The sequence below is a fragment of the Vipera berus genome (assembly GCF_964194415.1).
Source record: "Vipera berus genome assembly, chromosome: 4".
In the NCBI taxonomy this organism is placed as follows: Eukaryota; Metazoa; Chordata; class Lepidosauria; order Squamata; family Viperidae; genus Vipera; species Vipera berus.
In genome coordinates, this window is record NC_138206.1 from 111,003,855 (window position 1) to 111,024,487 (window position 20,633).

The window sequence follows — 20,633 nt, forward strand, 5'->3', positions numbered from 1 at the left end:
TGAATTAAATCATATCCCTGTTGAATATACAGTAGAGGTGACAAATAGATTTAAGGAATTAGATCTGATAGACAGAGTGCCTGAAGAACTATGGACAGAGGTTCGCAACATTGTACAACAGGTAGCAACCAAAACCATCCCAAAGAAAAAGAAATGCAAGAAAGCAAAATGGCTGTCTGAGGAAGCTTTGCAAATAGCTGAGGAAAGGAGGGAAGCAAAAGGCAAGGGAGAAAAAGAAAGATACACCCAATTGAATGCAGAATTCCAGAGAATAGCTAGAAGAGATAAGAATGCTTTCTTAAATGAACAGTGCAAAGAAATAGAAGAAAACAATAGAATAGGGAGGACCAGAGATCTTTTCAAGAAAATTGGAGAGATGAAAGGAACGTTTCATGCAAAAATGGGCATGATAAAGGACCAAAGTGGCAGGGACCTAACAGAGGCAGAAGAGATTAAGAAGAGGTGGCAAAATTACACAGAAGAACTATACAAGAATGAGCTTAATGTCCCTGATAATCACAATGAGGTGGTCACTGAGCTCGAGCCAGACATCCTAGAATGTGAAGTGAAGTGGGCCTTAGAAAAGCTGAGCAACAACAAAGCTAGTGGAGGTGACAGTATCCCAGCTGAGCTATTCAAAATCTTAAAAGACGATGCAGTAAAAGTGCTACACTCAATTTGCCAGCAAATTTGGGAAACTCAGCAGTGGCCACAGGATTGGAAAAGATCAGTTTACATTCCAATTCCAAAGAAAGGCAGTGCCAAAGAATGTTCAAACTATCGCACCATTGCACTCATTTCTCATGCTAGTAAAGTTATGCTTAAAATCCTACAAGCTAGACTCCAGCAGTATGTGGATCGAGAACTACCAGAAGTACAGGCAGGATTTCGAAGAGGCAGAGGAACCAGAGATCAAATTGCCAACATACGCTGGATCATGGAGAAAGCTAGAGAGTTCCAGAAAAACATCTACTTCTGCTTCATTGACTATGCTAAAGCCTTTGATTGTGTGGATCATAACAAACTCTGGCAAGTCCTTAAAGAGATGGGCATACCAGACCATCTTATTTGTCTCTTGAGAAATCTATATGCGGGCCAAGAAGCAACAGTGAGAACTGGACACGGAACCACTGATTGGTTCAAAATTGGGAAAGGAGTCCGGCAAGGCTGTATACTGTCGCCCTGCCTATTTAACTTATATGCAGAGCACATCATGAGAAAGGCAGGGCTAGATGAATCAAAAGTTGGAATTAAGATTGCCGGAAGAAACATCAACAACCTAAGATATGCAGATGATACCACTCTAATGGCAGAAAGTGAAGAAGAACTAAAGAGCCTCTTGTTGCGGGTGAAGAAGGAGAGTGCAAAACTTGGGTTGAAACTAAACATTAAGAAAACCAAGATCATGGCATCTGGCCCTCTCAATTCCTGGCAAATAGATGGGGAAGAAATGGAGGTAGTGACAGATTTTATTTTCCTGGGCTCCAAGATCACTGCAGATGGGGACTGTAGCCAAGAAATTAAAAGACGCTTGCTCCTGGGGAGGAAAGCCATGGCAAATCTAGACAGCACACTAAAAAGCAGAGACATCACCCTGTCAACAAAAGTGCGTATAGTCAAGGCTATGGTCTTCCCAGTTGCAATGTATGGCAGTGAAAGCTGGACCATAAGAAAGGCTGAGCGCCAAAGAATTGAAGCCTTTGAACTATGGTGCTGGAGAAGACTCCTGCGAGTTCCTTGGACTGCAAGGCGATCAAACCGGTCAGTCATAGAGGAGATGAACCCTGACTGCTCTTTAGAAGGCCAGATCCTGAAGCTAAAACTCAAATACTTTGGCCACCTAATGAGAAGGAAGGACTCACTGGAGAAGAGCCTAATGTTGGGAAAGATTGAGGGCAATAGAAGAAGGGGACGACAGAGAATGAGGTGGCTGGATGGAGTCACTGAAGCAGTAGGCGTGAGCTTAGATGGACTCCAGAAGATGGTAGAGGACAGGAAGGCCTGGAGGAACATTGTCCATAGGGTCGCGATGGGTCGGACATGACTTCGCAACTAACAACAACAACAACACCCATTTTTGGAATCAGTATTTTCTTACAATAACCAGTCATGACAGTAACATTTAAAAACGAACTGCATCCTGAGGCTTAACCAATGTAGTTGAACCCTCCAGAGTTCCAGATGAGAAACTGGGAATGAGAATTTGGGATGAAAAAATAAGTTTGTGAAAAGCTCAGGCTTCCTGGCCCGGATGGGTGTGGGAAGCACGGAGAATTGCCGCAAATGCCTGAATTCTCATGGATGCAAAGAGACCTCAGAAAGAGAGAGTTTAGGAAACATCATGCCGAAGGAACTGTATCTGATTAAAAAACACAGTCAGCCTAAACACTCTTTCTGTGGAGTAGGAACTTCTGAAAAAAAGGCTTTATGGAGAAACAGGCTCTTCCTCGGGCCCTCTAAAATCACTCCCACAGATTTATTTATTTTTGCAAGTTGTAGCAAAATCCAGAAGGTGAAGAAATGAGTTAAAGATCTCACTGGTCCTGCTCCAAACTGAAAGAGATCAGCAGAATTTTATGCACATTATTTATCTAATTTAAGCTTTACGTTCCCATGATTCCTCCCCCAAAAGGCAGCAGGGTTAACTTTCACTGCCAAAAACATTACATAAAACGAATCGGTTTCATAGACTAGACAACCCAGTGCCCAGATCTTCCTAGTAATTAGCAGAAGTCAGCATGGCTAAGTATTAGTCAGATTAAGCTTATTTTATCTGTTGATCAGCCACCTACCTTAATAGATTGTTAATGCTGCAGACAAACTACATTATGTCTTCAGCGAAGCATTTGACAAAGGGCCCTGTGACATGCTTATTAGCAAGCCCATTAAGGGTGGGCTTGTGGCATGCAAGCACCGCACACACAGCTGGCTTAAAAACGGTACTCATCAAGGGCTCCTCATTAAACCAGAAAGGGACAGCAAGGCTGCCACAAAACTCACTTATGGGCTACTTGCTCTGCAATATTTTTTTTTTATCAATCTCTTGGATGAAGAAGCAGAAAGAAAAACGACGGCATTTAACAAGATGCCAAATCTCAATAGGACAGCTAATGCCTCAGAAGAGAGAAGAAAAAAAAACATACCACCAAATGAGATAAAGAGAAATAAATAGGTTGAAATGAGCAGAATAACATTTAACTTCTGGGTTAAATTGTTTGCAGTTGGCTTTGCCTCTCAATCTAACAACCACATCTTTAATTTTGACTGAGCAGGGAGATGGCTCTGGAACGGATGAATTATTGAGGTAGGTGTGGCAGAATATGGATCACAACTTCAAGTGTGGATGACAACATGCTTCCTGCACTACTGCTGAACCATCTGGAAATGTAGATTTTCACACTTGGTTAGTTTTCCACTGGTGGAGACAAGACCACAAAAGGGGGAGAAAAAAAAAAGAACGCAGCAAAAAAGGCAAATCTGACATACTTTCCATCAAAAAACACACACTCAAAAATAATTTTGCTTTTCAGTATTTATGATAGCATAGAAATATTGAAGAATAAAGGAGCAATAAATATTTCTGGCTTTTGCTGAAAATGGTCTCACAAGGATCGCACTGGGTAAATATTCTCTCTTGCTTCTCTTAATTTCTCTTATGTACCTACTCGGTCTTTTTGTTTTTCCAATCTTGTTATGCCAAAGCCACAAATCGCTAAGTCAGGATGACTTTGAAAGACAAAATGTATTCTGTAACTTAGGTTTCTTGCCTTGTGGAAGTTTTAATTCGAAGGGCTCAGATATTGAGTTCACCTGTTTAAAGTGTCAAGATAACTTGGCTTTGGATGGTTACAGGATACACCTTGATTTCAAGGGGAGGGGGTGATGGGCATATTCTCCCTCCCTTGGTTTCAGGAGAAACTGGTGTGGAAGCTGGCATGACTTTTACCTTTGCTTCAATCGTCGTTTGGCTGTTGTAGGGACATTGGCACCGTATCCATAGGAAAACAGAACTCTTTCTGCCTCATCCTCATTCTCCACTAGAAAAATGCAAAACAGGCCATTAGAAAACCACTTCTAAGAACAGGAACACCAGCATTTCTGGATAACCTGGGAGCTGTGTAGATCAACGGACTTCATTTAAGATCAGTGGAATGGCTGATCAATTTCCTTAGCTTTATTTTTTATAGGAGACTCTTGAGCAAGGGCTAAGAAAGGCAGCTAAAGAAGATCAAGTGGTCAAAGCAGTAAAAAGAAGTTAGTTAAAGCAGGAAGAACAAGTACAAGCTTGAATCAAATTTTACCATTGGCAGCCTATTAATTGCTAATCAATGGGAAGTCACGGCCATATGACCGATGGTTCTCTCTTTATCTCTTAATTATTTCCTTGAGGCATTTTTATAAGCCATCCACCCATCCGTCCTTTATGGATTTCAGGATGGCTTAGAACAGTGATGGCGAACCTTCTAGAGACCGAGTGCTCAAACTGCAAACCCAAACCCACTTATTTATCACAAAGTGCCAGGGCCACATCAGCATTGTGGTGCCCTTGGGGGGAGGGCGTGTCCCATTGGATGGACGTGGCTGCAGGGGTCACATCAGACTGAGTGGGCTTGGCTGGGGTGGATGTGGCCACCTTGATGTTGCTCGTGGGGGGGGGATGCCCGTGGAGGCTGGGCAGGATTGGGAAAGATCCAGGGGGTTTCTGGTGGGTGGGACGGTGGGCAGGAGGCTTGTCCTGTGGGGAGAGGCAGGGGGTAGGGCAGGGATGCCACTGCTGCAGAGCAAGGTGAGGCAGGGGCAGCTGCTGCCTGACGCTGTCAGCCCCTGCGCACAGAGGCCAGCGAGCGCATGGGGGCATGCTCTACCACCTCTATTCGAGCTTGCAAGCCAGCTGCTTCGCCTCCGTTGTGCTGGGTGGGGCTGCTGCTCTGGGTGCCAGCGGCGGCCTAATGGACCTGTGCGAGCCAGCAGAGGCGGCAGCAGGTGTGCCCACCGAGAGGGCTCTGAGTGCCGCCTCTAGCACGTGTGCCACAGGTTCGCCATCACTGGCTTAGAATAAGCGAGAAAAAGCACACAATCTCCCATTTCCTTTCACACTCACTCCACTTGACCTCGTTCACCTTCCTTAGCAATCCTTCAAACTACGATTCCAACTTATTTATTTATTTATTTATTGATGTGATTTATATCCCGCCCTATCTTCCGAAGGACTCAGGGCGGCTAACAACAAAACATATAATAAGTACAGAAATCAAGATAAAAATAAAATTAAAATCATCTGTGCAATAAATTAAAATTAAAAACTAAAAATAAATTAAAAATTCTAAATATAATTAATTAAAATGCCTGTCAGTCTAGGTCAGCCTGGTGGAAAAGGAGTGTTTTGAGGCCGCGGCGAAAGGACGGGAGATCTTGGGCCATCTGAAGCTCAGGGGGGAGCTGATTCCACAGGGCTGGCGCTCCCACAGAGAAGGCCCTCCCCCTGGGGGTCGCCAGCCGACATTGCCTAGCTGACGGTACCCTGAGGAGGCCCTCTCTGTGTGAGCGTACTGGGCGATGGGAATTTGTTCCCGGCAGCAGATGGTCCTGCAAGTATCCCGGGCCTAAGCCATGTAGGGCTTTAAACAACTGACACACTGAAGAGTCACGCAAGGATTTTCATGCCAGGGAAAAGGAAAGAAAAAGTTGTGCCCTCTTCCTCTTCCCTTATTTACTTAGGAACCCACACGCGCCCATGGAGACAGACGCACATACACACTCCTAAGCACAGGCGTGTTATGTGACCCAGAGGGCTAGACCGGGTTGGGAAAGGATCTCATTCTCTTTGTTCTTTCAGGATGGAGTGGTGGTTTAGGTGCCATGCAGGTCTCCAATTATTTCTCCTTTGGCAGCAGCTTCTTTCTTTGAAATAGCTTCCTGAAGAGAGGATTCTGCAACTAGCAAAGTGTGTTCCTCAAAGGCAGCGAGCATGTGAGAAATCTGGCTCCCCCCCCACCCCATATATTTATTATATTTACTGATGGCCCATTTTACCACAGGGTAACTCCGAGAGGCTATACAACAGAGTTGGGAAGAACCTTTGAGGTTTTCTAGTCCAACCCTCTGGTCAAGCAGGCGAGCCGATACATTTTCAGACAAGTGGCTATCCAGTCCCTTCTTAATAAAACTCCAGTGATGGAGCGCCCACAACTTCTGAAGGCAAGCGGTTCCACTGGTTTGATTGCTGTCACTACTAGGAAATCTCTCCTTAGTTCTAGGTTGCTTCTCTCCTTGATTAGTTTCCATCCGTTGCTTCTTGTGTGTGAGAGAGAGAGTGAGAGAGAAAGAGAATGACAGAGGGAGAGGGGGAGAGTAAGTGAGAAGGGGAGAGAGAGAGAGAGAGAGAGAGAGAGAGAGAGAGAGAGAGAGAGCGCTAGGTTGCTTCCCTTTGAAAAGTTGTGTGTGTGTGTGTGTGTGTGAGAGAGAGAGAGAGAGAGAGGAAGGGAGAGATGCAGGTTGCTTCCCTTTGAAAAGGTGTCTGTGTGTCTGTCTGTGTGTGTGTGTGTGTGTGTGTGTGTGTGTGTGTGAGAGAGAGAGAGAGGGGGGGGGGTGTTAGAAAAAGAGCAACCTAGCACCATTTTGCCCTGGGAGTGAGTGTTCTTCTTTTTCCTGGCAGCCTGTGCAAGAGCATAATTATACATAGTAAAGAGGATAATCATCACAAGTACAAAACGTACAGGACAAAATATCTTTTTGGCAGCAGTCGCTTTGATTTGAAAGCATGCATAGAAAAATGGGACCTGGGTAGAAGAGCAGAAATGCAGCTGATTCTGATAAGCTTTCTGATAAATAAAAAAAAGCCAACAGCCTGAATATTGAACACATTTACATTTATATCACTTAGGAAAGTTTTGAAACTCACAAGGTTATTCTTCTCACACACTCAAGAGTAATCCAGTGTGTGCTTTAAGAATGAGAGAAGAGATGACTGCCTCGGCGGAGAGTGTCGGAAGTAAGCAAGAAATGCTGAAGCAATCAGAATCGAGCTGGAAGGGACCTTGGAGGTCTTCTAGTCCAGCCCCCTGCTCAAGCTGGAGACCCTATATACCAATTACAAACAAATGGATCTCCTGTCTCTTCTTGAAAACCTCCAGTGACGGAGCACCCAGGATGTCTGAAAGCAAGCCGTTTCCACTGTTTGGTTGTTCTCCCTGTCAGGAAATTCCTCCTTAATTCCAGGTTGCTTCTCTCCTTGATTAGTTTCCATCCATTGTTTCTTATCTTGTCAATTAAGGAATCTCTTACTACTGGACCGTATTCAAACTATTGCCCAAGGAGATGAATTAGTTGCCCCGTTTTATATAAACGTGGGCGGAGCCTGATGAAGTCACTTTCCCTAAAGCTGACAGTTCAAGTCATAAGTTTTGTCAGGACTTTAGTTTAGGTCCTTTTATGTCCAACTACTTTGCTCTAGTCCAGCCATCTCAGAACCTTTTTCAGCAGCGGAGAGGAGGGGATAATTCCATGCACGCACCCACTACTTACACCAGGGGTCTTCAAACTTGGCCCTTTTATGACTTGTGGACTTCAACTCCCAGAATTCCTCAGCCAGCATGCCTGGCTGAGGAATTCTGGGAGTTGAAGTCCACAAGTCATAAAAGGGCCAAGTTTGAAGACCCCTGACTTACACAAACGGAGCTTCACATACGCATTAGCCCCCCCACACACACACACTTGCATGGCCCGGTTCCCAATGGGTCATGGCCCAGGACCGGGACCCCCGAACGGGGATTGGAGACCCCCGCTCTAGTCATCAAGATACCTAGGTTTTCAGAAGGCTTGTTCGGACTGAAACACAATTTCGCTGCTGGTTTGAAATCTAAGCAATGGGAAGAGTCAACTCCTGGTTCAGCACCAGCTTTGCCTGCAGGAGGTCCCAAGTTCAGTTCGAGAGATCTTTACTTGAAGCCCCCCAAAATTGCTGCTGCCTGTCTGAAGGCCCAGGTCAGGGAAGTAACAAAGTTGGAAGGGACCTTGGAGGTCATCTAGTTCAACCCCCTGCTCTCACAGGGGACCTATGCTATTTCTGACAGACAGCTGTCCGGTCCCTTCTTAAAAGCCTCCGGTGTTGGTGCAGCCACAATTTCCAAAGGAAATTTGTTCCACTAGCTCAGGGGTCGGCAACCTTGGCTCTTTTATGACTCGTGGATTTCAACTCCCAGAATTCCTCAGCCAGCCATGCTGAGGGAATAGGGAGAGGTTTCCATGCTGAGTTATGCTGGCTCAGGAATTCTGGGAGTTGAAGTCCACAAGTCATAAAAGAGCCAAGGTTGCCTACCCCTGGCCTAGGCCTAGGCCGCTTTATGACTTGTGGACTTCAACTCCCAGAATTCCTGACCCAGCCACGCTGAGGGGAAAGGGAGAGGTTTCCATGCTGAGTTATGCTGGCTCAGGAATTCTGGGAGTTGAAGTCCACAAGTCATAAAAGAGCCAAGGTTGCCTAACCCTGGCCTAGGCCTAGGCCGCTTTATGACTCGTGGACTTCAACTCCCAGAATTCCTGACCCAGCCACGCTGAGGGGAAAGGGAGAGGTTTCCATGCTGAGTTATGCTGGCTCAGGAATTCTGGGAGTTGAAGTCCACGAGTCATAAAGGGCCAAGGTTGCCTACCCCTGCACTAGCTAATTGTTCTCACCGTCAGGAAATTTCTCCTTAGTTCTAGGTTGCTTCTCTCCTTGATTATTAGTTGCCATCCACTGCTTCTTGTCCAGCTTTCTGACCTCCAAGATGCCTCTTGAGTTCACCAGAAGTGGGTGCGGGCTGCACATTTGACGCCCTTTTGTGGCTCAGAAGAGCTGGGAGACATCTCCAGGGCAGATTCCCAAAGCTTCCCTCGAATCCTTGCACAGCCTCAATACAACAATCATAGGTCAGCTCTAATCACGGCAAGGTAATCTGACGGGCACCCAGGTGGATGCTGGGATCCCAAGGTTTCTCGGATTTTGAACGCATAGCTGAAAGCTAAAGCTGCCCCCTCTGCCATGTGTTACAACATGTGCAGCCAAAACTGTATGTTTCTTACTTGCCTTGATGTATCTTATCGTGATTAGCCCTTTGTCGATGACCCCAAAAGAAAAGACAGCAATTTCAAAAGGTTTCCTGAAAAGCCACTTCCGTGGCCCAAACTAAATGCTTGAGAGTGTAAGAGAGCCTCTCAAAACAGGGAAATCGACGAGGCATGTCAATTTTAGGGTTATCTCTTTGGTTACTATGCAGATAGCACGTGAACCTCCCCGTTAGCTGCCTGCAGAAATGAGACGACAAGAATTACAAGTATGCAATCTGAATTTTTACATTCCACGAATACCCTTTCTGTGATGTTTTTATTGGTAACTGAAAAATCTCTGTGGATGATCAGGAAGAATATACCATGAAGATGCTAAAATGCTAATAGGAAAGAGGCCCTAGGCATCAATCGCCCGCAGCAGGTCAATTGTGGCTTGCAGTTCACCTATTTCAGGGCACGATCAGAAGCAGGTCAGTTGAGTGACACTTGTTCCATTTCCCCAGTTCTGCCGGCCCGGATGAGAAATCTGTGGAGCTTTAAGTAACACGCAACGCTGTACATACAAATAATGAAAGAAGGCAAGCTGAAGCCTTCCAGTTGGCAAACATCGCCTCTGGTACTTATCAGAAGCACGGTTAAGCGATTAGGGAGGTCCAGTTGGTTGGAGTCATTTGGAAACTCAGTAGAGAAGTAGCTCTCAAATTCCGATGGCCTGCGAGCAGAATCCAAAACCGGGGATCTTTCAAAACTACCTGGTCAACAAGCCACGATCAAAACCGGAGTGGCAACGGACTACAGTCCACAAGTCCGCTCATGGGAGTTTCACTACAAGCTCTTGGATCTGACCCTGGACAAACGAAAGCAGATTTGGGCTTGCCAACACCATTATTCTGAAGGACCCAGGTAATCATCCCTGGGTGTCCATATCCTTTGGGGTGCCTTTCTGACGTGCTTTTAACTCCCACCCCTTTTCCCAGGATTTCCTCCGCCAAATCTTACTCACGAAAGATGAATGACATTCACATCAATGGCCATATCCAAAGGAGGAGGAGGAGGAGGAGGAGGAGGAGAAACCATATCACAGTATATTTAAACTTTGAAATAACCAAGGAGGATCATTTAATTTTAGGTTGCTAACAAAAATATCTGCAGACAAACAACCAAACCAAACCCGGAGAGCACCGAGGATTAAAAGAATGAAATATGTACTTTTCTCTAATCCTCATGGTATCCATTATAACCTGCTTTGAGTTTAGGGAATTCATTTGAAAACATCCATCCATCCATTCACCCACCCACCCACCCTTATAGCAATCTCTTGCTGCTATTTTAGAACAAACGGAGAGTTCAGAATAAATGAATGGAATCTCCCAAGTTCTGATAAGTCTATCAACCAGACAAAAGGAGAGAAGCAACGTTGGTGCCCAGACTCCAAGCAATCACTCCCCACAAAATATATATTTTTTCCATCCTATTTATTTAGGGTTGTATGTATAGGAGAGGAATTCCATGCGTAACACACACAAATATGCACACATACCCCAGCCTAAGAAGGGCTGGTACTACTCTCAGCAATAGGCAATTCTGTTACTGACAGAGAAAATCCTTTAGTTAAAATTTACTGCCATCAGGGACAGTACTGTAGAATTCAAAACTTTTCTTTCTTTCTTTTCTTTCTTTCTTTCTTTCTTTCTTTCTTTCTTTCTTTCTTTCTTTCTTTCTTTCTTTCTTTTTCTTTTTTCTTTCCTTTCTTTTTCTTTCCTTTCTTTTTCTTTCCTTTCTCTCTTTCTCTCTTTCTCTCTTTTTCTCTTATTTTCTTCTTTCTTCTTTCTTTCTTTCTTTCTTTCTTTCTTTCTTTCTTTCTTTCTTTCTTTCTTTCTTTCTTTCTTTCTTTCTTTCTTCTTTCTCTTTCTTTCTTTCTTTCTTTTTCTTTTTTCTTTCCTTTCTTTTTCTTTCCTTTCTCTCTTTCTCTCTTTCTCTCTTTTTCTCTTATTTTCTTCTTTCTTCTTTCTTTCTTTCTTTCTTTCTTTCTTTCTTTCTTTCTTTCTTTCTTTCTTTCTTTCTTCTTTCTCTTTCTTTCTTTCTCTCTCTCTCTCTCTCTCTCTTTCTTTCTTTCTTTCTTTCTTTCTTTCTTTCTTTTTCTTTCTTTCTTTCTTTTTCTTTCCTTTCTCTCTTTCTCTCTTTTTCTCTTATTTTCTTCTTTCTTTCTTTCTTTCTTTCTTTCTTTCTTTCTTTCTTTCTTTCTTTCTTTCTTCTTTCTCTTTCTTTCTTTCTTTCTTTCTTTCTTTCTTTCTTTCTTTCTTTCTTTCTTTCTTTCTTTCTTTCTTTCTTTCTTTCTTTCTTTCTTTCTCCAACAACTTTCACAGTAAACTTTCCCAAAGATGTCAGAAAAATAAGAAATTGAAAAAGAGAGGAAGATCTGACATGCCTGGGGAATCAGGATTTTGTTTTTTAAAAAAGGGTGTGTGTGTGAGAGAGAGAGAGAGAGAGAGAGAGAGAGAGAGAGAGGAAGGGAGGGAGAGAGAGAGAGAGGAATCACAATAATTTTAGGAGATATTCAAAAGGCGATAGATATGCAAGCTGGTAATTAAGTTGTAATAAAATACATTTTATGCTAATTCATTGTATACTGCTGCATGCTGGATGGGTATTCAACATTCCTGGATTTATAACAATACAAATCTCATTAACGGCTGTTAGATTGTAAATATATTCCAAGACGGATTCATAAAGGCTAATTTAGGAGGACTTACGCTCTGCCGTTTGCATTATTATCTCATCGAGTTCTTTTTCGAGTTTTTCGTACGTGTCAAGCCTTGCCTGGTACTCAGAATTTTGTGCCTGAAGTTCTGATATCCTTTTCTCACTCAGTCCTTGAAGACTATAAAATTCTTTGGTTAATACCTAAGAATTTTTTTTTTTTAAAAAAGAAAGTTAGTTAAGAGAGCAATAAATCACTGAGGGAATAAATAAATGCACGGGCAATTCAAATGTTTGCAAGCTTAGGTCAAGTCCCTTTTAACTTTAAGCTTGGATTAAGTCTCTCGGGGCTGTGTTAAAAAGCACCATTAGGTCTGAATGTCAGCTCTCTGGGAACACTTTTTCCCCCCTATCACTCACTCCCTCTCTCCAATTATTTCTTAGGGCTACAAAAGTAAAATTTGACAGAAATAGGAAAAGGATTGCCCTCGGTATGGGTGCTGGCTCCAAATGAGCCATGAAAACTATCTTACAAAGATCCAGGTAGGCAAAGAGGGAAAAGATTTGACCCAGAAAGATGAAATGGCTTTACGAGCTGAATTAGCCCCCAAAGTGGAGAAATGGAGAGAGATGTAAACAGTCCTAAAGAGGCCTGTTTAACAATGCCAGGGGAAAGTGAAATTTAATAAGAGGGATGAAATATGGTATTTGGCGTTCAAATGAAGCACAATTAAGCCCCAACAATTCTCTTGATAAGCGAGAGACAGTTGTTACCTGAATGGTTTCCCATTTTACGACTTTCCTTGCCAACCGCTGTTAAGTGAATCACTGCAGTTGTCAAGTTAGTAGCACACGGTTTGTTAAGTGAAGCTGGCAACCGATTCCTACTTAGGACGGTTGGCGGTGTCCCCGGGGTCGTGGGCGATCCCCCTTTTGCGACCTTCTGGCAAGCTAAGTCAATGGGGTAATCCAGAGTCACTTAGCAACTGTGTGACTAACCCAGGGGTCGGCAACCTGAAAAAGGAAAAGAGCCACTGGGAACCGGTTCCATCACACATAAAAAAAAGTGGGAGCTGCGTGCATGCGTCCATGCACGTGCATGCGGAAAAAATGTTTTGCGCATGCGCGGATGTGCACGGTCGCCATTTTTTTATGTGTGATGGAACCGGTTCCCGGTTGCGCGACGGCGACGGCCCGTTTGCAGAGCTACCGCCTTCGGCAGCCTGCAAACGTGCCGCGAGAGCTTTCCCAAAGAGCGGCGCTGCTGCCCGTTCGCGCAGAGGTCCGCACGCACCTCTCGGAATGGGCAGCGGCGCCGCTTGTTGGGAAAGCTGCCAAAGGTTTGGGGAGGTGCGCGCGCACCTCCGCCCATTCGGAGAGGTGCGCGCGCACCTGTCCAAACGGGCGGTGCCGATCTCCATTTGGAGAGGTGCGTGCGCACCACTGCCCGTTCGAAGAGGTGCGCGCGCACCGGGCGGCTGGGAGCCGCAGAAGACGGCTCAAAGAGCCGCATGCGGCTCCGGAGCCGCGGGTTGCCGACCCGTGGACTAACCCAACAAAACTACAGCGATTTCACTTAACGGCTGTGGCAAGAAAGGGCATAAAATGAAGCAAAACTCGTTTTGAAAAAAAGGTCTCGGTAAGCAACAGAACTGTTGAGCTCAAACTTGTGTTTGTTCAGTCGAGGGCTACCTGTGATTGCTCTTTAGCAACACCTGATTTGGGAATCTTCTCCCTAGGTGCCAGAAGAAAAAGGACCTCTTTGGTCCCATCTACCTAATCTCATTATCCAGGGACCTGGGCGAGAGTCCACCAGAGCTACTTTTTTTTTCTTTTTCTTTACATACTTCTAGTTTCCGCTGATACTTTTCGCACTCCAGCTGACACTGCGAGAGGTTCCTGGAGGTCTCTTCTTGGATTAGCTGCCCTCGTTCGCTCTCAAAAGATTTGAGTTTACTCTGGTGGAGAAGTTCGGTCACTTTGTTCTCGGTGCTGAGCTGCAGCTGCCGGTATCTAAAAGCCAAAGCAAAGCAAAAATGTGCCCACGGCAAAACCAAATCCGAAAGGCCACCGAGCCGTTTCTTCCCTGCTGTTACGTCATCTTGGGCGTGGAGAGGGTGGCAAGAGTCAACAGACCCACTTATGCTTCCAAATACAGCCATCAAGGAGCTCAGTGGCTCGTGGGGTTAGGATGCTGGGTTGGAGTTTAGCAAGCCCAGCGTTTGAGACCCGGGTGCTGCCTTGGGTCGGGGTTGAGCTCCCGTCCTTCGCTCCAGCTGGGGACATGGCTGGGCGTCCCCCACGCAAAAGTGATGTCGCTGGCTAAGCCTTTCAACCCAGAAGAGCCTCGTTGCTTCTAACGTAAGTGCTACGCTGTAAAAGTTTCTGAATATTTCTGAATAAAGTTGCAAATGACCGGTTCCTTGCTGAAGGGCTATAGAATAAGACACCATGAGCATCATTCTCATCAGACAAGCAGAGAACAATGCATTATGCTTCTTCTAAGAGAGAAAAGAATATATACCTCTATCTAGGTAAAGGTAAAGGTTCCCCCGCACATGCGTCCTAATTGTTTCTGACTCATCTCCGTGCTCATCTCCGTTTCAAAGCTGAAGAGCCAGCGCTTGTCCGAGGACGTCTCTGTGGTCATGTGGCCGGCATGACTAGACGCCAAAGGCGCACGGAACACTGTTACCTTCCTTCCGTAGTGGTCCATATTTTTCTACTTGCATTTTTATGTGCTTTCGAACTGCTAGGTTGGCAGAAGCTGGGACGAGTAACAGGCGCTCACTCTGTTACGTGGCACTCGGGATTCGACCCGCCAAACTGCCAACCTTCTGATCGACAAGCTCAGCGTCCTAACCCACTGAGCCACCGCATCCCTTATACCTCTATCTACTGTATCTTTATCTGTAAAGGTAGTCCTTTTTACTCACACAGAGACACACACACACCTTCCCAGCAACCAGATGAGATCCAACGCTTAACGTTTGTTATTTTCTTTTAAGCGGTATTTCTGCCGGTCAAAACAGTGATAGTGATTAAAGTTCTTGCTAAATATTCGTTTTGCTTTCTGTCTGATAATGAAGCAGATGCTGTATTCTGCATTTGGCTTTAGTGAACTCTCTCTCTCTCTCTCTTGAGCTATGTAAGGCTTACAGCTCTGTTTAAAGTTGTTTATCCTGAAGGAGATTTTCCCCTCTGCTCTGTAGCAATATTTTATTCACGGCAATCACTGTTACCTTTAAAAAAAACAACACTCCTTTCTGATGCATTCTGTTGAATTTACCAACCAATAGTTAAAATCGAAAGAGTAAACAAAGTAGAAACTAACTCATTTCCATCACAACGGCAACAGAGAAATGTAATTCAAAATCTTATTAATAAGAGTCACACCGAAAGGAACGCAAATAATTTAGAATGTGCAAAACTGCAGCCATGAACTAAAAGAATATTGTGGTCTATTAAAATATAAATAGAACATGTGTTAAAATCAGCAAAAAAAAAAATTTTTATTCGTTGTTAGCCTTTGGCAGGAGCGCAACATATGTGTGTCATCTTTTTCTTAAGAAATATCTTGTTTTCTGGAGCACAAGTAGATGGGGGCTGAAAATGGGCCAAATGTGATTTCCTTGGAGCAGGGTTGTTGCTGGCTAGAGGAATGGATTAGTGCGTTAGGACACAAATGTGGCATTTTTAACTTATTTCCACAGCTGACCCAGGACTGGATAGAGGTGCAAAAGGAAGATCAGTTGTCAAGATGAAAGATCCAGGGTATTAGAAACTTATAAGCTAAACATTAAATAGCAAGGTTAATAAGCAAGCTTCTCTCTAAAATGTAATAATAGCAGGTTTCTTGCTAAAATGTAATATTCCGACGTACAGGCAATCCTTGAAATATGGCCATAATTGAGCCCAAAATTTAACAGTTGCAAAGTGAGTTTTGCCCCATTTTATAACCTTTTTTGTGTTTTGCTTATAGGGGAGGCGAAACTGAGACAAATGTCCTGAGGAAAAGGAATAAATAGCAACTAAATGACTTCCCTACCTGGTGATTACCTACAAGTAGTCCTCGACTTACAACGGTTTGTTTAGTGACTGTTCAAAGTTACAATGCCGCCGAAAGAAGTGACTTATGACCGTTTTTCACACTTACGACCGTTGCAGCATCCCCAGGGTCACGTGATCAAAATTCAGAGGCTGGGCAACTGACTCACATTTATGACGGGTTTGCGGTGTCCCGGGGTCATGTGATTCCCCTTTTTGCAACCTGATGAGAAAACTCCATGGGGAAGCCAGATTCACTTAACAACCGCGTGACTAACTTAACAACTTGCAGGGATTCACTTAGCAACTGTGGCAAGAAGAGTCATAAACTGGGGCAAAACTAGTGGTAGGATTCAGCCGGTTCGCACCACTTCGGCAGAACCGGTAGCTAATTTTTTTGTTGCCCAGGCCCAGGACGGACTTCCGGAAGCGGCATCCACACAGAGAACCGGTTGATCCCATATTTGAATCCCACCACTGGGCAAAACTCACTTAACAAATGGCTCATTTAGCAACAGAAATGTTGGGTTTACTTCTGGTCGTTAAGCCGAGGACTACCCGTATAACAACATGGCGAACATCACCATCACTTTTCCGTTCTTCTCGTTCCAAGACAGCATCGACCACAACTTAGAGGAAACAATTCATATCTGTTGCTGAATATAAAATTTACACGGTGGTCTGTCGGGCTTATCACGTATGGGAAAAGCCACACGCACAGGCTTGCCAAAACGAAGAACACTGAATTTCTCTTGCCCAAATTCAGCACCCCTTATCATCATTTCCCCTGTAACAGCCTTTTGTGAGCTTTGGCTGGGAAACTAATGGCCGAAGGAAGGCAATTTTTTTTTATTATTTTTCGGCTAGGCTGAAGATATCTCCTGCGCTCAGCAATTCTACTAGAGCGCTGCAGGAATCCCAAATATGCATTTCAAGAAATTCAGTTTGGCTCTCCCATTATTCTAAACAATGGAATGCAACAGTGAGCAATAAAATGGATGAGGATATCTCAGCAATTAGTCATTTATTAAGACCAAACCAAATAAAACACCAGTGCTACTTTACAGAGCTTTCAAGTGAATATATAACTTCGCATACATTTATGGGTTTCATAACCTATATTTAAGCATTATGGTTTTGTTGCATTTCAGAGGCTGTGCATAGAAATGGGTGTTGTTGTTGTTTTTTTAAAAAACAACCACACCCACTTTTTCAAAGGCTTTATAACTATTTAGGCAAAAGACTTCATGATCTTCACCTTCCCCCTACAGGAGTCCAATTTGGTATATCATATATTCCTTCGTTAAAAGACATTTAAGGTTTCCTTGTGTAAGCTTTCACTTTCTCTCTGATGCCTCGGCCCATAACTCACTTCAGTCTCAAAAGAATAATGGGTGGCTGGCATGGCTGATCAACATCCAAACTATGTTTATATCTATGCCTAAGACTTGGAAAGGCTCCATCCCATTTCAAGAGCAGCTGCCTAGAACTTGCCTCTTCGTCCTCGTTCACGATATGTCGGGTATCACGACACAGAACCGCCATTCAAGGAATGCAAATTAAAATTAAATTCAATCCAAGAGCCGGTTGGTCCCTCAGTTAAAGCACCAACCTAGAAACCATGAGTATGGGCTGGTCAGTCTCTCTCAGGCCGATCCAGCTATTGTGGGGAAAACTGAAAGAGGAAGGATTACTAGGTATGTTTTCTGCCTTGAGTCATTTATTTAAATAAATAATAGATGGGATTAAAAAAACAAATAAAAAAAAATCTAAAAACCCTGAGGAACTCCTTACGTGAACCTTGGTAACTCTGGCCTTTCCTCAATTCCGTTAATGTATTTGAGTAAGAATCCTTGATTTCACCTGACAAGAAGGTGGTGGGAGCTGGTCAAGTACCTATGTCACAGGCTGGGGTTCAAGCGGAAAGAGGAACTAAATGCCCTGATCATCAAAATGCCTCCCATCCACTGTTCCTCCCTCTCAGATGTCCATTACAGAATGTGTTCACAGATGAAGACAGCGAAGGAAGGAAGGAAGGAAGGAAGGAAGGAAGGAAGGAAGGAAGGAAGGAAGGAAGGAAGGAAGGTCGGTCAATATGGTCCACCTAAAGAAAGAAGGTGATCAAACCGGTCAGTCCAAGAGGAGATCAACCCTGACTGCTCTTTAGAAGGCCAGATCCTGAAGTTGAAACTCAAATACTTTGGCCACCTAATGAGAAGGAAGGACTCACTGGAGAAGAGCCTAATGCTGGGAAAGATTGAGGGCAATAGAAGAAGGGGATGACAGAGAATGAGGTGGCTGGATGGAGTCACTGAAGCAGTAGGCATGAGCTTAAATGGACTCCAGAAGTTGGTAGAGGACAGGAAGACCTGGAGGAACGTTGTCCATGGGGTCGCGATGGGTCGGACCCGACTTCGCAGCTAACAACAACAAAGAAAGAAGATGCCGCAGGGTCTGAATTGTTCACTTCGTAGTGTGGATAAAGTAAAAAAAAAGAATGATTCCACATTTATCTTTTCCTGGAATCTACACCTTCTCACAGTATCAGAGACCTTAGCCAGGTCAGAAGGAGCAGGGAAAACAAAAATAGCTGAGGGCTTCATAAAAAGTGACATAGCAGACAGGCTCCCCCTACTGAAGACAACTTGGGTTGCAAACTATGGCTGGTCAGGAAGCTGGTCTAAAGTATGTAAGTTCTTGCCTATTCCAGAGAAGATGTGGAATACTTGGGTACATTCAATACGATAGCTATGAAAAACAGACTGTAAGCTTTCCAGCGTGTAGCAAACTTCTAATTTACAAAGAAAATATATATATACAAGTTACAGCTATCCTTATAATTTAAAACAGTTAATCATTGTTGACGAAAGTCTGAGGAGCAGAAGAACTGTTCAGGTTTGGTCATCAAAGTCCCATGTTTTATAGTCTTTATCTGACAAAAAAAAAAATCAATTGTTGCTGAGACTTTGAATTCAGGGCTGGACAAGCGGTTACTCAACAGAATGACACTGCTGGACACCCCACATTCTTCTGCAACGTGGTTCCACCTGAACATGGTCCAGGAATGATCTAGCAATCTTCTCATCTGCAAAATTCTGGCTCAAATCTTAGAATAGAATAGAGCTGGAAGGGAACTTCAAGGTCTTCTAGTCCAGCCCCCTGCTCAAACAGGAGGACCTATACCATCTCAGACAGGTGATTGTCCAGTCTCTTTTTAAAAACTTCCAGCAATGGAGCGCCCACAATTTCTGGGGGTAAGCTGTTCCACTGGTTGATTGTTCTCACTGTCAGAAAGTTTCTCCTTAATTCCAGGTTGCTTCTCTCCTTGATCAGTTTCCAACCATTGTTTCTCGTCCTGCCCTCTGGTGCTTTGGTGAACAACCTGGCCCCCTCTGCCTCGTGGCAGCCCCTCAGATACTGAAACACTGCTATCATGTCTCCCCTATTTCTTCTTTTCTTTAGACTAGCCAAACCCAAGTCCCGTAGCTGTTCTTCATATGTTTTATATGCGTGTTTTGCATGCATGTCTTTCATGCACCAAATCTCTTGTGGCTTTTCTACTGGAGTTACTTCTTCATCAAAGGCCCTGCTCAATGATGAGATCAAGACCAACTTTTGGTAGCCTTGTAGCAACGTAACCTGGCTTAGGAACTGAAAGTGAGCTGGGAAGATAGTGAGAAGACAAACAAATCAGCCAGCCTAAACTATTCACATAACTTGTATCTAAGAGATGCTCCTTTGCTGTTCCAGTAAATAGGAATCTGATTCAGCTCTGAAATATTACTGAATCCCAGTAAAGATTGAACCATATGCAAGTGGTAGCTGTGATTTATTCCTGTAATGAGTGGATAGAAAACTTAATGAACTTCCGATGTCTGGACCACAATTCCCTTAACGGAGTATATGGAATGCTTCAAATGTCTAGAGGTCACTGTGTGGCCTAGTTTTGCTCATAGTTTTGAGATCTTGGGTACTGATAATATCTGAAGCGTGGTAAGAGCAAAGCGAATGCTAGAGGACTGAAAGTTATTTAGAAAATAGAAGTAAAATAGAAAGAAGTTTTTGTAGAAAATCCATTGAACTCGCATGAACTGAGTATCAATAATCAGAAGTCATGTTCATTGGCAATTCCTAATAAAAGCCAATCGTTGCCTAAAAATGTTGATGGCGCCCAGATGTTGGAGCACGCTGCAGGCGAAACAACAAGAACATCTGGATCATAACTGAATCGACATCAATCCATGGAACAATACCGAATTCTGAAACCTAAACAGAACGTACAGCACATTTTAAGTCTCATAAATCCAACCTTGTAGTTCAAGCCAGTGAAATTTGGCCACGTTCGTTTCATAAAAAAAAATAGCTGTCCTTAATCCTCATCCAATTTTTAAAAGTTTAGCTGCATCTTTTTGAACTGGGTGTGGAGTGTAAGGATAATAATAGTAATAATAATAATAATAATGATGATGATGATGATGATGATGATTTGTAGCTCTTTGTATTTTGTTATCTTCTCCAGTTCTTTCTCAGTGTCTCCAGGCACTGCCACGTCCACTATTCAGACTTTTTTGAACACCATTGGCATTGACAAATTCACCATTAGTCAATTGCAAAAGATGGCCTTACTAGGAACTGCTTCCATCCTGCGACGATATCTGTAATACCATCCAACATCCACATCTGCCTATCCTAGGTCCTTGGTAAGGACTCAACAGGTAGACAAAAATGCCAAATACAGTCTGAACATATGGCTGACTGTGCGATGATGATGATGATGATGATGAATAATTTCCAAAGGCGGTTCTGTGCCACTTAAGGCAGCCAGGATAGAAAACGTACTA

The 20,633-nt window shown here is 43.8% G+C and overlaps 1 protein-coding gene across 3 annotated transcripts in view; it reads right to left on the minus strand.

Annotated features, from left to right (window-relative positions):
- The window catches only part of PIBF1 (progesterone immunomodulatory binding factor 1), a 95,288-nt gene that overhangs the window by 30,418 nt on the left and 44,237 nt on the right, over positions 1-20,633 (minus strand). For all 3 annotated transcript variants that reach the window (XR_014026316.1, XM_081326849.1, XM_081326848.1), the window contains exons 11-13: positions 13,593-13,758; positions 11,799-11,949; positions 3,947-4,037 (exon numbers count right to left, since the gene is read on the minus strand). Coding sequence is in view for 2 of the 3 variants with exons in the window: in XM_081326849.1 (XP_081182975.1) it covers positions 3,947-4,037; positions 11,799-11,949; positions 13,593-13,758 (408 nt within the window). In the remaining variant the exon portion in view is untranslated. The remainder of the gene's footprint in view (positions 1-3,946; positions 4,038-11,798; positions 11,950-13,592; positions 13,759-20,633) is intronic.